Raw genomic sequence first — 16821 nt, forward strand, 5'->3', positions numbered from 1 at the left:
CCATTTGGAAAACCCCTCTTTTGTATTGGATCTTAATTATTGATAATCATTAATAATACTAATTTGAGCTAATTATGGCAAATTATTCATAATCATGTTTTCACAAATTTGCAAATTAAGGTAGCATTATCTATACTAGTAGAGTTCTATACTCAATCATAGTTTTACACATTCTCAGTCCAAATTGTATAAGTGCCATAATTTATTTTTATCCTACATAAAGTGTATTATTGATTTTCTATTAGTTTATTATCTTCTTAGCTGGTGTTTAAACTAAATCCTAAAAGACCTGACTTTTTGGATATTTATTGACCTGTTTATTTATTAGATAGACAAAAGATAAATATTAAACAAAATTTGAGATGTTAAGGTTACCTATATTATGTCTACTTATTTAGATTACCAAGTTTATATATTAGACCTTGTGGCTTAGTGGCTTAGAGCATCTGTCCTAGGTGCTTGTATACATGAGGTTGTTGGCTCAACTCTGGCAAAAGGCAAGTTTGTTATAAGGTATATTCTGTGTTTAGGTATTGAACTAGTGCTCTAATAGACATGACTCTATAAGAAGGCTATAAGAACTGTGATACTTGATTTATTATGATTTTTCCCAAATTTCAAGTTATAATCAATCCTAATAATTCCTAATTTAGGAAAATTATGTCTAATTAGAACAGGTTTAGAGGGGGGGTAAGCTAAAAATGTCTAATCCTAATCATTCTTAATTATGCATAAATAGAACTAATTAGAGCTTAATACAAAGAGGTGGTTTTCCAGATGTATGTTTGTACCAGGAGGCCGTGTCAGGGTCGGTTTGGAGGGCGAGCCCTCTGATCTGGAGACTAGCACTAGCCAGTCATCGAGGTACGTCGCTATTTTCATTTCCAGGTTGTCCTGCTGAAAAGTTAGCAAGTTGTTGGAGAGCCATGGCTGTGGCCATCTGTATTACCGCAGAGATGGTGTTGCGCTAGAGAAGTGCGTCTGCGTATTGCTCCAATTCTCCGGAGTAAGGATTTGTACAAGGGGTAGGTCTTCCCATGGAGCTGGGAACCTGTCCACTAATTGGTACTGTCAGAGGTGTAGTTCCCTGTACAACTGGTACCAGTTCAGTTTCTCCATGGCTTGGGAGTTGAGCTGCCATTCTTGCTCGTAGTCTCAAGGGACCTGCAGCTCCAGTATTTGTCATGACTCCAGTAGGAGATGAAACTCCCACTGGTAGTTTGCCAGTGCCTGGTAAGTTTCTATCATCAGGGTTTTCATGCCGTGGTGCATCTCGGGAACTCCCCCTTAGCGATGGTCGGCGGGTTCTTTCTCTTTCCTTGAACTTGGTGTAGTCCTCGGCATCATCATCCGAGAAGTTGTTAAGATTTGGAGTAAGGACGGCGATGGCGGGCTCTGGGCAGTGAGGACTGGTTCCTCTGTCAACTCGTCCAGCATTGGACTGGTGAGGACTAGTTCCTCTGTCCACTCATTTGACATCTGGATTGGAGACCATAAGGACGACATCGGGGGAGGAGTTTCTAGATGGAGACGAGGCATCGTGGTCTTCGTGGAGGAGCATTCGGGTAAAGGGATGAGTTTGAGAAGTGGGGAAAATGATCTGTTAGAGCCCTCTTGTTGCTCTTTTATAACTTTTTCCCCCACCTTTCAGGATACTCCTGGACGAGGTTTGTCTGGGTATTGGTCATGAAACTCTTTCATGGCTTCTTCCACTGTTCCTTTTAGGAGAGTGTAGGGTTCCCAGGTGTTGTCTGCCTTGGGATATCCCATCCACTTGACCAAATACTTGGTTCCCCGTCCTTGTCTTTTTGAGTCCACAATCATTTCCACTTTGTAATGCTCTTTGTTGTTTAATACCTCTGGTAATGGTCTCACAAAGTTTTTCCCATGTGCCTCTGTTTCCCTATATTTAGTGATTATTGCGGCATAAAACACCGGGTGGATTTTCTAGTGCTGGGGAATTTGAAGTTTGTATGCCAGGGTTCCTATTTTCACCAATATTTTGAAGGGTCCATATCTTCTAGGGGTGAGTTTGAACTTAGGATGGGTCGTCCAGATATGGGTTCCTTCCAGCCATACTTGGTCTCCTTCTTTCCATTGGGGAAGTTTCCTATGGAGATCCCAGTTTTTGGCATAATTGCTGGCTATTTGTAGGCTGGCCGCGGCTTCTTCTTGGACTTCTGTGATCATCTTAATGCATTCAGCTACTGTGGGTACCTTTGTCTCTAGCGCGGTGTTGGCTAAATAAGGGGGGTTGAACCTGTATAGCACTTTGAAAGGGGATTTTCCCGTGGTCGAGTGCTTCCAAGTGTTATGCGAGAACTCGGCAAATGGCAGAAGGTTTACCCAGTTATCTTGGTGGTAGTTGCAGAATGTTCTCAGAAATTGTTTGATTTCCTGGTTTACTCATTCTGTTTCTCTGTCTGTTTGGGGATGATAAGCCGTGCTGAGGGCAGTGGTGATTCCTAGCCGTTTCCAGAGTTCTAGGGTGAATTTGGCCGCAAATTGAGGGCCGCAATCGGACACTATTTTGGTCGGCAGCCCATGTTAATTGAAAACGTTATTCTGGACAAGCACGGTTGTTTCTTCTGCCGTGATCGTTTTCTTGCATGGGGTGATGACTATGCCTTTGGACAGACCTTGGTCCACTACCACATTGATTGAGTCGAAACCTTTGCTTTCGGGTGGATCCGTGATGAAGTCTGTTGAGATGAATCGCCAAGGGACGTTGGTGGTTTCCAAAGGATAGATAGGAGGGTGTGTCCTGTGCGTTAAGTTCTTCGTGGATTGACATACGGTGCATCTGTCCACATATTCATGGATGAATTTGGTCATGTTTGCCACCAGTAGTATTGTTGTACCATTTCCAGAGTTTTGGCTCTACCTGGGTGTCCTACTGCGGGTGTGTCATGATGTGTTTTGATAATAAGCCTCAGGATGGCATTGTCTTTTGGGACGCATATGTGGCTGTTACGCCTGGTGATTCCGTCTCTGTGTGTCCAATGTCCCAGTAGTCCTCTCATTCCTTGTGGCCCTACTCGCAAGAGTTTGGTGAGGGCTATCCTTGTCAGGGCATCATGTTCTGATTTTGAATGTTGGATGAGGGAGATGAGGTCTGAGGATGCGATTTCCATGGACTTTATATGCCTTATTGGGGGTGGTTCCACCAATATTTTGTCAATTTTGTTGAAAGGTTGGCCGGGAGCAAAATTTGAGCCTTGTTGTCAGATTCTACCCCCTCACTTAGACTGGACACCTGGACAGAGCATCGGAATGGTTTGTTGATTCTGCCATATAGCTGAGCATAAAGTTGAATCTGCTCGAAAATAAAGGCTCCAACGGGCCTGTTGTCGTGACAGATCTCGCACCGTTTGGAAATGTTCTAGGTTCTTGTGGTCTGTCCAGATCTCAAAGGGATGTCGTGCGCCTTCGAGGTAGTGGTTCCAGTGTTCCAACACTTTTATGATAGCTAGGAGTTCCTGGTTGTGGATGTTGTAATTCCACTCTGCTGGTGAGAATGACCCGGAAAGGAAAGCAACTGGGTGCCAGTTGCCATCTTTTCCTTCTTGCAGAAGGGTGGCTCCATAAGTGATTAGTGATGCGTCCGTCACTAATCGATTAGTGATGCGTCCGTCACTAATCGATATGGACGCATGGGATCCAGGTAATTCAGGATGGGTTTGCTGATAAAAGCTTTTTTTAGTCGTTCAAAAGCTTCTTGGCATTTCGGAGTCCAGTTCCATTTTTCGTCCTTTTTGGTGATGTTATGTAGGGGGTGCGCAATAAGTGAGAATTTGTCAATGAAGCACCTATAAAAATTCCCTAAACCTAAAAAGGAACAAATGTCTTGGACCATGCGTGGAATTGGCCAATCTTGTATTGCATCCACTTTGGAATCTTCCATAGCGACATGGTCTTTTGAAATCGTGTACCCCAGATATTGGAGTTTTTCCTTGTAAAACTCGCACTTTTCTGGTTTCAAGTAGAGGTCATTGTCGCGTAAAATTTGGAAAACTTGGTTTAGGACTTGAATGTGCTCTGCCATGGATTTGGAGAAAATGAGGATGTCATCCATATATACGGTTATCTTCTGGGCAGTGATAAGTTCTTGAAAGATCATGTTCATCATAGCTTGGAAGGTGGCTGGTGAGTTGGATAAGCCAAAAAACATCACCGTAGGCTCATAGGAGCCCAATAGGGTAATAAAGGCTGTCTTCCACTCATCTCTTTCTTTGATTCATATGTTGTTGTATCCCCATCGCACATCCAGTTTGCTAAAAATGGTGGCCCCTTTAATCACATCCAATAGTTCTTGGATCAGTGAAAGAGGGCACACATTTGGAATGGCGTGCAAGTTCAAATGGTGGTAATCCTGTACCAGGCACAGTTTTCCATCTTTTTTTCCTATGAAGAAGAATGGGGCTGCTATTTGCAAAGTGGATCGATGGATGGTCCCTCTGATAAGATGTTCCTTGATGAATTTTCCTAATTCATCATGCTTTTCTGGGCTTAAGGCATAGATTTTGGGCACATCTGGAAAACCACTCCCTTGTATTAAGCTCTAACTAGTTCTATTTATGCATAACTATGAAAGATTAGGATTAGACATTTTTAGCTTACCCCCCCTCTAAACCTGTTCTAATTAGACATAATTTTCCTAAATTATGAATTATTAGGATTGATTATAACTTGAAATTTCTGAAAAATCATAATAAATCAAGCATCACAATTCTCATAGCCTTCTTATGGAGTCATGTCTATTAGAGCACTAGTTCAATACCTAAACACAGAATATACCTTATAACAAACTTGCCTTCTGCCAAAGTTGAACCAGCAACCTCATGTATGCAAGCACCCAAGACAGATGCTCTAGCCACTAAGCCACAAGGTCTAATATATAAACTCAGTAATCTAAATAAGTAGACATAATATAGGCAACCTCAACATCTCTGATTTTATTCAACATTTATCTTTTCTCTATCTTATAAATAAATAGGTCAATAAATACCCAAAAAGTCAGGTCTTTCAGGATTTAGTTTAAACACCAGCTAAGAAGATAATAAACCAATGGAAAATAAATAATACACTTTATATAGGATAAAAATAAATTATGGCACTTATACAATTTGGACTGAGAATGTGTAAAACTATGATTGAGTGTAATATTCAATGGGACTCTACTAGTATAGACAATGCTATTTGAATTTGCAAATTTGATCAAAAACATGATTATGAATAATCAAGATCTAATAAGAGAGAGGGGTTTTCCAAATAGCCACTAGTGAGGTAGAGGGTGGGGACAAGAGTATATGTATGGCATGCCTATATATAAATAAGCACAAAATTGTTGGAGGTGATCTTAATATGCTTAATGCATATATTTCCTATATGGCAGGCAAATATATCATTCCGGCACCACATACCAATATGATTGTCTTTTCCACAGCCTAATAGCTAGAGGAAAACACCAAGTTTGAGCATCTTCTGTATAACAAGGCAATAAACAATATAAATAGTGCTAAAAATTGTAGTATCAATGGTGATGATGATTGTGTGCTGCACAAGACAGTATTAGCCACTATACTAATAGACAAGGTCTATAAGGCTGCATATAGCATATCCCTAAGTCCAACCCACATATTGTGTCCTATAATGACCAGTAGCAGACATTGGCTAACAATAACAACTTTAATGATCTTGTGTGCAAGGCCAAGGTACCTAGGTCTTCATAGCCTCTTATGGCAGCTGCCAAACTGCCAACAAAGTGGCTGGGGGCATCAATGCACATTTTTCTCTTTCTATATCCTTTATAAAAGCAGCTGGAAAGTCAGCAAAAGAGCTACAAGATAATGGTGTAGGCATATATGAAGGAGAGTAATATGCTGAAATAGTATAGAATGTGCCACATCTTTACCTTCTCACTGATAGAGCAGTAGTACTTACTATTTCCTACTAATAATTAAAGACTTCTTAGTATAGAATTAGTGCTAATATCATGAAATTAGAAACCAATCCAATGCTCATAATGTGTTGCTCCCAATTAGGAAATTAGACACTTTTAGATACTATTAACACTTTTAGATACTTTTAGACACTATTAGATATAATCCAGAGCTAATACAAGGGGGTGTTTTTCCAGATGTAAGAAACACTATTAAGCACTGCATGAAATTCACAAAGCAACAGGTCAGAACTCGTGTCATCAGAAGAAAGGAACTTAACAAAATGTGGCTTGGGGCATCGTGATCAAAAAATGTCACTTGTGACCATGTATCACATGACTGCCCCACTTGGAAGTGGCTCACTTGCTCTCGCTCATTTATTATTCAACCACACTGCATGCACTGCACAGTTTTTCCTAGGATAAACCGTGGATAAAACCATGGATATAAATAAAGTTTTTGTTCGGGTTTATCCATGGGAATTACCGAAACAAAAACTTAAAGCTTATCCAAGGTTTTGTCCCGGGACAAAACTGTAACATAACCTTAAGTTTAAGCTCAGACATGTTATTTAAGTTTGTCTTACAGTCAATCCCGGGATAAAATTCTGGATAATCTTTAACCCTTATGTCACAGGATTTATGTCACATATGAAAAATTGCAAATAATACCATGAAAATCAGTAATTAATTCAGTGTTTATTATACATTTGGGCACTGCCTGGCACCAAATGTTAGATAGCCTTTTTATTCATAACATCTCTTGACCAACATCAACAAACATGGCCTTTTGCAAAGGCCACCTTGCTATAAAGAGTTTCTTAAAAAAAACAATGTGTAATTGTAAATACAAAGTAAAGCAGCATGGACAAAACTGGAAAAGTGATGAACAAAAATCATACTAGCAATGACAAATCATCAAGGCAATACAAGGGCTAGCTTATAACAAAATTCATCATAATAGTGTCTAGTCTTAGAAAAATAGGGATTGTCAGTATTGAATTAAAAAATCAAAGAAAAAAATGGTGAGCTGTGCATATTGTCTGATCCTCTAATAATCTATTAACCATTGGAATAATTGTCTTTTGTAACAAGTGACAGATACTGCAACAAACCACTGTTGCACCCCATGACAAGTGTCCAACACTGTGACAAACCACTATTGCACCCCATGACAAGTGTCCAATGCTGTGACAAACCACTGCTGTACCCTGTGCCAAGTGTCTAATGCTATGACAAACCACTGTTGCACCCCATGACAAGTGTCTAATGCTGTGACAAACTACTGTTGTACCCCATAACAAGTGTCCAATGCTATGACAAACCACTATCACACCCCATGACAAGTGTCTGACACTGTGACAAACCACTGTTGCACCCTGTGCCAAGTGTCTAATGCTGCGACAAACCACTTTTGCGATCATCTCGTCAAACTTGAGAATGGGGCACCGGAGGAGGTCATAGAATCTGGCACCATGCTGAATGATACTGAACTTTAGGCAATCAAAGTCTCAGTCAAGGCGGATGCTAATGTCATCCTGGGTGGCCCCTGAAGTTTCCCCTTTCTGCCACAGTTCATGCTTGCATGATTGATACACCCCCTTCCCCATGAGGATGCTTTCTTTCACAGATTATGAGGAGAAGTACATGAGGCTGACCGAGCGACTGCCTTGTGGGATGAGAAAACTGTGGGGACCAAGCCATCTGGGTGATCAGACAACAAGGGCACGAGGAAGGCATCGGCAATGTTTATATAAGACGCAGATGAGGCAGAGAGTGTGAGTTGCAACACAGGCACCAGCAAGGCCGTGCCAATACCGAGCAGACCCCTGATCATCAAGGGCAGCAGCAGGCTGGGATGACGTTCTCATTCAACATTGTTATAGGAAGCTTTGCATTTGTTTTTGCGCATTTTATGCCTCAAATTGTAAATTGTCTGATGCCACACTTCTCTATAGTATAAACTTTTGTTGGCAAATGAATTGAGTAGTTTTTGAAGCTGTATTGATCCATATTTGTGTGCTCTCTGGTCTATAAATTGAATCCATAGTCTTGACTGTAAAAAATACAGATAGACTGTGGACTTGTTTGCAATCATTTGATCAATGCTTGCATGCTATTGCTCAAGCATTAGACATTTGTTGTGGGGTGTGACAGTGGTTTGTCACAGTGTCAGACACTTGGTGCAGGGTGCAACAGTGTTTGTCACAGCATTGGACACTTGTCATGGGGTGCAACAGTGTTTGTCGCAGCATTGGACACTTGTCATGGGGTGCAACAGTGGTTTGTCATAGCATTAGACACTTGGCACAGGGTACAGCAGTGGTTTGTCACAGCATTGGACACTTGTCATGGGGTGCAATAGTGGTTTGTCACAGTGTTGGACACTTGTCATGGGGTGCAACAGTGGTTTGTTGCAGTATCTGTCACTTGTTACAAAAGACAATTATTCCAATGGTTAATAGATTATTAGAGGATCAGACAATATGCACAGCTCACCATTTTTTTCTTTGATTTTTTAATTCAATACTGACAATCCCTATTTTTCTAAGACTAGACACTATTATGATGAATTTTGTTATAAGCTAGCCCTTGTATTGCCTTGATGATTTGTCATTGCTAGTATGATTTTTGTTCATCACTTTTCCAGTTTTGTCCATGCTGCTTTACTTTGTATTTACAATTACACATTGTTTTTTTTAAGAAACTCTTTATAGCAAGGTGGCCTTTGCAAAAGGCCATGTTTGTTGATGTTGGTCAAGAGATGTTATGAATAAAAAGGCTATCTAACATTTGGTGCCAGGCAGTGCCCAAATGTATAATAAACACTGAATTAATTACTGATTTTCATGGTATTATTTGCAATTTTTCATATGTGACATAAATCCTGTGACATAAGGGTTAAAGATTATCCAGAATTTTATCCCGGGATTGACTGTAAGACAAACTTAAATAACATGTCTGAGCTTAAACTTAAGGTTATGTTACAGTTTTGTCCCGGGACAAAACCTTGGATAAGCTTTAAGTTTTTGTTTCGGTAATTCCCATGGATAAACCCGAACAAAAACTTTATTTATATCCACGGTTTTATCCACGGTTTATCCTAGGAAAAACCGTGCGGTGCACGCAGTGCCAACGTCTTGTCGCGCACCTAGAACTCATCACCCGTGTTCATCTACTTGAGAATACACTTCTATACAAAAACAATCCTAGCAATAGCACTGAACATTGCAGTGTAATGGGCATCACAGGATCCTTACCATTGAGATGGTCAACCCTGGTCAAGAGCGGTGTCGAGATGGGCTCAACAGATTCCCAAGGTATGTCTCCGTCCAAGCTGACTTTCATGCTCCTCGTTCATCTTCTATGTCGTCAAGATGTCGGTAATCACTCCGAACATCCTCAACTCGTGCCGACAATCCCAATTCCAAACCATTCCCGTGTGTCGAGCAGTGTAACGACTACAACATTGATCGGGTCAAGCCCATTGAAAAGTCATGGTTGTAGAGCGGACTCTTCTTGTATCATCAGTATGTCTGCATCTAATAGCTCCTATATCCGTTCCGCTTAATCATAACCTCGGAAAGACGTTGATCGCCATTCTAAAGGCTCAAAACACGTCAACCGTATTCGACGTTCCATTGATTCAGGTGCAACACGCTTGGATCTTAAGCGCAGCAGAGATTCCAATACGTCGAATGTGTCAATGCCTGCGAAGAAGCGCAGAGGACCCGAATCAGGACCCGAATTTACACGATCTTCCAGTGCGCAAACCCTTGTTTACAACCTTATAGTTTTGTTGATTTAATATTCGTTCAAGAAGCAAAGCGTCGCTCTAACGTCTTGACTCCGTCCGTGAGTATCAGCAAGGCGATTCCTTCAAAGGCCACCAGTACGCGTATGATTGGGTGACTGCTCGTTCAATTACTGATATTCCGACTTCATAAGGTATGGGCCAGCATCCCAAAACTCCCGAAACCCCTTCTCACGCTCCGCGATCAGCCAAATCGACCGTCAAACATTGCCTTGTGACAAATGAGCTCGCATCGAAGGCCCGAGTTGAACCGTGTTACTTGCTAAACCAGCGTCTCTGGAAGAACACGGAGCTAGTATGTTGATTAATCTGCTCTTGACTGTCAATGTGATTGCTGACTTTTGGTCGCAGCTTTCGCGTCTCGAATGGACGTGGGGGATGCAATACGACTCACTCAAGTTGGACACAGAAGCAAATAGAACCTATCGTGTGTTATCTATTTATATGTGCTTCAACCGCCACTGACGTCCCCCCCCCCCCCCCCCCCCCCGGTTTAGTCCGTCATGACTTACTGGAGTCGTTTGACAGCAACCGCTGGCTGCTCCTTCCTTCGCCTGAGATGGTCAACAAACTATGGAATCACTATCAGAATTTCGTAGATGATTCTACGAACGCAAAGCAACACCCGCACATCGAGACGGTCCGTGTATCCCTAATTCGTCGGAAATCCATCTCATGATCCTTCAGCTTTATGAAGGTGCCGAAACTTTCGAATATCGGTTATTGCCTTTGCGGCACGGCCTTGATTCGATTGATCGGTTTGATGAACCAGATTTGTTCTCGCCAGCCGCTGAGCAAAACCCCACGCACCATTCAAATCCATTCGATACCCTCCCAACTTTGGTTTCACATGTGAAACCCCACTTCGTCATCTGCGATTCCGCTGCCAAGCTCACTCATGAAAACATAATGGGCTCGTCAGGACTTTTGCAGGTGATTCAACTGCTCTGGCCGGTGTCTGAGTGTGATGCTACTTGTATGCTTGTCAACCTACAAAGTGTCTATTCTCTCTGGCTGGAAGACGCACCACCCTCGACATTTGCATCGACACCTCGCACTCCTCTTCGGTTACCCTCTCCTGACGCCTGCCCAAGACTACCCATCCGCCGCCGCCTGTCTCCAGAGTCTTGTGTTCGACCATGCATTAATAGCCGATTTGCGTGGACACCTCTGCCATGCTCTCACTGTCAAAACGGTGGCATCGTCAATAATTCCACTGAGTCTGATGACGACGAAGATCTCATCAGTCTTAGTCCATCAGAGGCTGCATCTGAGTATAAGGCCTACCGCAGACATCTTTCTTATAAAGTAAGGTCTTGGCAATCCCGTTGTATGAAGGAGGGAGGGAGATGGACGTCACGTGTGTTCAACGACAACCAGTTGGGAAGCTATGTGGAAGAGCGATCACGAAACATTGGGCGGACTGTACGACGTACTTATTCTTGACGGTGATGCCTAATGCACTTACTCTTTGGACGTCAGATTCCAGTTGGAAAGCTTCCTGTAGAATTGTTGTATTATCAAGCGTGTTGAATATACCCGAGTCTCGGATTGTCATCGATTCCTCTTTCTTTCAAGATGGCTTCTCTAGTTCAAAGCCGGATACTGTCGCTGGGCCACCTTCTGCCACATAGGCCACACCCTGTGCCTTGTCCAGAACTTATTAGCCACGTCTCACACCCTGTGGTGCCCCCAGGTCACGTTATGGCATATCTCGCCAACTTACGCATTCAACACAGGTTGGCCATGACGTTCTGCCACAATTTCGAGTGTGCCACTCGTTCGCATGACTATAAATCCCTATTGCCGCCCTTTCCTTACCACCTGTCCTGTTCTCTGCCCTTCCTCCCATCCCTAGCCCATTGACAACTCTCCTGATCCCCATGCGCAGGGTTTTCAACTTCACTCGCGGGCCCTCAGTCGCGACAAGTCAGCCTGCTACAGACAACATTCCTATTTCCTCAAGCAAAATCCCCACCCACGACACCGACATCTCTACTAAGTGCAAGGCGTCGACCAAGCACAAGGCCTCTACTACGGGCAAGTCCTCCACCAAGGGCAAGGCCTCCACCAAGAGCAAGGCGACGGCCGATGGCAAGGCCTTTAACAAAGGCAGCACCACCACCAAGGGCAAGGCCACCAAAGGCAAAGGCAAGCCCTCAGACGATACCGAAGAAGAGTCGATGATGGAGGAAGAGACATCTGACAGTGGCTTGGATGCCGATGTCCCACCCCGTTTGCCAGTCCCAGCTAGAAGTTGCAGTCGGAATTCTGGTCTCGCTAATATCAGAACACTGTCAGAGGAAGAAAATGTCGATGATATTGGCCATTCCGCACTAGTCGCCAGGATGTTTGACGGATTTAGAGACTCCGTTTCTTTTGACGATGACGAGTACAATCCCAGAGCATCCCCTCCACCGGACAAGGATGAGATGATGTACCGCATCCTGCAGGGAGGTTCGATGCACAACGGTAGAAGCTATCGTTCTGGAACCGACCCATTCTCAAAGCTTGCGGTCGATCTGTTGGATCCACATCCCCACCAATGCCTTGTGACTAGAGAATTAGATTGGGAAGATGAAGTAGAGTACTGCCACCTTTTCGACCGGTCCAACTGCACAAATCATGCACTCGTAAGTTTCATTCTGTGGCCTATCTACATTTACTGATAGTCATTAAAGCTCATGGCACTCGAGTACTCTTTTGGAATCGGTTACAAGAAATTCAACATCGACGATGCCAGAAACATAGCTAGGCGTAGGAGATTTGTACATCTCTCGTTTTATTTCCTGATCCCAACGTTTTTATCAGTCATCATCAACCTTCACAGACGGGTAGACAAAAATCGCTCCATCGTGCTCCCCACTATGGATATGGTCCGCCGCCTCAGCAAGCACAAGCGCGGTGAGGACATTCGTAAGGTAAGCATTTATAGGAGTCTCTTCGTCCCATTTTCTGACTTGTCGAGCAGATTTATGAACAGGGGGAGGTTTTCACATACCATTTTTTACCGCTTGGAGAGCCGACCTCGAATATCATCCGTTATCAAAGGACTGATAAAGGTGATCAGCCTTCAGCACGCGACACAGCCATGGAGTCGCATCTGTATCCGTTCCATACCTTGCCATCTCTTCTATCACATGTGGAACCACACTATGTGGTCATCAACGCCGCTCAGAAGCTACTATCCATCGGTCAAGGCCAATCCCGAATGCAGTTGCTTCGCTCGATTGCAGCTGTCTACAATGTGGACTTGAGTGCTGCTCAGAAGTTTCTCGTGGATATCGACTTGCTATACAAGGCCTGGAAAGAACCCGCACCAGATGATTTTGCAATTCCCAAGGCGAAGAAAGAAGCTCAGGTGGACGGGAACAAGGGAAGGGAGGATGCGGGTGATGTCGGCACAAGTTCTAATCACACCCCCGATTTGAACCATCCTGCAAAGAGGCAGCGTCCAAGCCCGACATCTTCTGAGAAAAATGTGGTGACAAAGTACAAATCCATGAAAAGTGCGGCAGGATCTGTCGCGAGCCGAATCACTCGCAAGTGACCTATTTCTACTACGAGCACTAGATCTATCTGTGTATTAATAGCGACATTCCACAATTGCAATATTGAGATTGTTTGAAGTTGCACGTTGTTCAATGTCGTTTGACAAGGCTATGAAACAACTCGGATGATGTTTTCTGGGCTTCCGTTAAACCAGCCTATTGTTCACACGTACGTCGTTGAAGCTATCATTTCGTCCATTCATCCCGTCCGATGCCCTTTCCTGTCCGCCTGTCAACTAATCCTAGAGCAGATGCAATAAGACATAAACAACATCTAGGACAAAGACACAGTAGCGGGATCAGAGCGAGAGGGCGGTGGTATTTTGAAGGTTTCACCAGCCATCAATGTAAACTCCCGCAAATGCTTCATGATCTTACTGTCAAGACGGCGCCAAACGACTGAACATGTTGCCGATAATGAGTGTATAGTACCAAAGCTTGTTGAAGCTTCGCATTCATTATTTTAAAAAGAGGAATAAGACCCTCAAGAAAAAGAGACAAGCATGTGGAATGTGTGACAGAGCGGAGAAGATACGAACGCAGAGGGCGAATGAGAGAGCGATTGAACGATGCAGACTGTCTCGTTTCAAACGTTGACCAGCCATTAGCTTCCAACATTCAATCTGGGTACTGTAAAGCAATGGGTTTTCATCCTTAATCGTTCCTTTTGATCGGTGGAAAGAGCTGCATTCGAGAAACGCAACCTCGGCCACAGGTAAGGCATCATGCTGGACAGTGTTGCGGCAAAAAAAGGCCCCAAACAGAAGGAAGCAGTAAGTCACCCTGGAAGTGATCATGTAGCATCATGTCGTCTCCATTTTCATGTATCCATCCGCGTTTCCCGTGGGGGCATCTCCGTCCGTATCATTCACACTCGCAGCTCTCTCCTCCCCAGCCCCAGTCATGCTGGGCGCCAAACTTCCTGAGCCGTCTCCATTTGGACCCCGCGCAATCCGCTCCTTCTCTGCCTTTTCCTCTTTCTCAATCTCCTGTGCAAGGAGGATGATGTCACCCGTTCCGATCTTCCCAAAATGCGCCAGGTATCGGTCACGAGCAGTGCGCAGAGCGAGCCATGACCAACGGTGTTTGTTCTGTTCGATGTTATCGTTTAGTGCGACGTGGACGATGCTGATAGATGGGAAACTTACCTCTTCGAGTTTGATAATTTGATCATCCGGAGGCAATGCCGGTTGAATTGGTGCAGGGGTGGGCGTCACTGCAGGCATTGGAACGCTAGGAGCAGACGGCGCAGTGACTGCTGGAGCAGGCGTCGGCGTGGGTATTACAGGCGGTGGTAATGGCGCTTGTACAGGCGTTGGGGACGATACGGGGGCCGTACCGGGCGCCCCCGCCGATTTCGGCGACGTTACAGGTTTCGCCGGAAGGGAAGGGTGCATAAGAAGATTTTGATCACCAGTTGAAGTAGCGGTCCGAGCAGCATCCACAGCCGCTGGCGTTGTAGGGACGGCAGCTTCCTTAGCCTCAGAGACAGGATTCGCCGCCGCTGCGGTTGCTTTGGCGCGTGCCTGGGCAATGCGCTCTGCTTGTCGTGCAAGCGTTTTCTTGCGCATTTCTATGCGGTTATCTTCCAATTTGACTTTCTTCACGAAGTCCCTCACATCTCCTGGTCTGTGAATGTTGAAATGCTTAATTATGGAAATGCATGATAGAATGGTGGAGAAGATTAAGACGCACTGGAATGGTCGTTGAAGGTCCGACAAGTCCCTATATCCCATCTCCCAGATCTCGGTCAAAGGTGCAGACCCAAGGACGTGCTCCCATTCTGGAGGTTCGACTCTCATTTTAATCCTCGCCTCTCTGGTGGCCTCCTCCAACCCAACCTTCATCCCATCGACCTCTTGAGAATAAGGTTCGCGATCAAATGGAGTACACATCTCGTTCTTCCAGCGAACCCAATTCTTCTCCCGCTCTAAGATTATGTGCACACTATCCGCAAATGCCCTACCACCTGGTGTCGTCTGCTTGAGCTCGTCAAGAGTTTTTGTGATGGTCTCTTGAACCCATTGTGCATCGGATGGTTCGAGCGTGAACTCGATTTGGAGAGAGCGGTTCCGAGGTGTTTGCCAAGACAGTTTGGCGGACTTTGTAAATGTGAGGAGATGAGTAAGAAGAATCAACAGCTGAAAGAGGAATTGGCGGCGGAAATGGGTGTCTGCGACCTAATTTGACGACAGGCTTAGCATCATAACGCATGAATCCAAAATCAACCGAACCTCAAGGTCAAGCAGTTCAGGACTGGTCAAGAATTTCGCAAAGAAATAGTCGTTACTAGTGGGCTCTTCGCCAGCATCAGCTTCGCGTTTCCGCTTGAGGGGAGCAGCACCGGCTGAACCATGTGAACGGTTGCCCATGAGTGTCCTTTCTTTGGCACTTGCCTCTTTGATGATGGGCATGACTTTGATGACTGCTTCTTTGAAGTCTGCGAAAGTCTCGGGGGCGGAAAAAAGAGGAGGCCGCGAGAAGGGGAGCTGGAGAGACCAGAATGTGTTGTAGAATACTTGTGGCAGAGATAGTCAGCCTGGAGACATCAAACGAGCCTTTCACTGAACAATCACCTTCTCTCTTCTCACTCTTCTTTTCCGCAAGCTTCGAAGGAGATGGAGGAGCCTTCTGGGAGTCGGGCTTGAGCTCGTCGACTTGCATTGCGTCTAGCTCTGCCTTCTCATCGACGTCTGAAGAAGCTTCGGTCTGCTCTTTCTTCTCATCCTTCGCTTTCAGCTGAGCACCTTCCCATATTGGCCCATACTCTCCACGCAAGTTGACACCACTCCTCTCTCCAAGTGGGAACACGCCGCTCAAGAACGTCAAGATTCGACCACAAAAGATGGTATTCGACCCCATCTTCGATAGTCGACGGAGAAGATCATTGAGAGTGCGAAGAAGGACCAGGGCTTTTCCCTTTTGGGGCACCATGCCCTGGGTGAGCCGGGCAGCGCGAGATTCGATCCACGAGAAGATGTGTGAACATGACGTGATGGTCTGGGTTTCCAACAAGTCTTGAAGAGTTGTAAGAGGGAATGATGGTTCACAGGCATCTTCAAGAATGGGGCATGGTCAGGCTGTCATAGCATTGCATACAAGGGTTGGCTAACCATGCTCTGTGAACGTGAGGACCAGATCCAACCTGACCATCAATTGGCGGTAGTAATTCGTTTCCGGATCGTTTAACGCCGCTCCTTCATTGGCCTATGGCCATGCTATTAGTTTTTACTGATAAAATGCAAGGAACACGCGACGCACAGCCAAAGCGAATATCTCATTCTTCAACGCGTACTCCCATTGGCTCTTTCGAATGTCAGGAGTACTCCTGGATGGTAGTTCTTCTAGCGTTTTACGAACAAGATGTTCTAGCGTACTCTCATCGGCCGGTGGCGGAGGAAGTTGTTTCAGAAGAGACGAAAGAGCCCGTTCGGTGGAGGTAATCATAGCGGAGGGAGTCTAGAGAGGTATCCTTCAAGTGTGGCGCGAGGTGGCGCGCCCCTCTTGTTAGGATC

At 44.7% G+C, this 16821-nt stretch overlaps 4 protein-coding genes across 4 annotated transcripts; 2 read left to right on the forward strand and 2 right to left on the reverse strand.

The window, feature by feature from the left end:
* Positions 1–1287: 1287 nt before the first annotated feature.
* Positions 1288–2835, reverse strand: HETIRDRAFT_447268 (uncharacterized protein; the record flags this gene model as incomplete). Its single annotated transcript, XM_009542271.1, has 2 exons — positions 1288–1520; positions 2640–2835. 2 exons carry the CDS (start codon positions 2833–2835, stop codon positions 1288–1290), a joined length of 429 nt encoding a protein of 142 aa, XP_009540566.1.
* A 7056-nt stretch (positions 2836–9891) lies between these two features.
* On the forward strand, positions 9892–11201 carry HETIRDRAFT_308143 (uncharacterized protein; the record flags this gene model as incomplete). The annotated part of the gene is made up of 4 exons (XM_009542272.1): positions 9892–10050; positions 10107–10182; positions 10253–10395; positions 10443–11201. The coding sequence occupies 4 exons, from the start codon at positions 9892–9894 to the stop codon at positions 11199–11201; spliced, it is 1137 nt and encodes a 378-aa protein (XP_009540567.1).
* Positions 11202–11638: 437 nt separating this feature from the next.
* On the forward strand, positions 11639–13305 carry HETIRDRAFT_114049 (uncharacterized protein; the record flags this gene model as incomplete). The annotated part of the gene is made up of 3 exons (XM_009542273.1): positions 11639–12388; positions 12428–12676; positions 12727–13305. The coding sequence occupies 3 exons, from the start codon at positions 11639–11641 to the stop codon at positions 13303–13305; spliced, it is 1578 nt and encodes a 525-aa protein (XP_009540568.1).
* Positions 13306–14109: 804 nt separating this feature from the next.
* HETIRDRAFT_308152 (uncharacterized protein) lies at positions 14110–16753 on the reverse strand (the record flags this gene model as incomplete). The annotated part of the gene is made up of 7 exons (XM_009542274.1): positions 14110–14397; positions 14455–14935; positions 15002–15486; positions 15541–15824; positions 15883–16362; positions 16420–16513; positions 16568–16753. 7 exons carry the CDS (start codon positions 16751–16753, stop codon positions 14110–14112), a joined length of 2298 nt encoding a protein of 765 aa, XP_009540569.1.
* Positions 16754–16821: the final 68 nt, after the last annotated feature.

Source organism: Heterobasidion irregulare (assembly GCF_000320585.1).
Source record: "Heterobasidion irregulare TC 32-1 unplaced genomic scaffold scaffold_01, whole genome shotgun sequence".
Lineage (NCBI taxonomy): Eukaryota > Fungi > Basidiomycota > Agaricomycetes > Russulales > Bondarzewiaceae > Heterobasidion > Heterobasidion irregulare.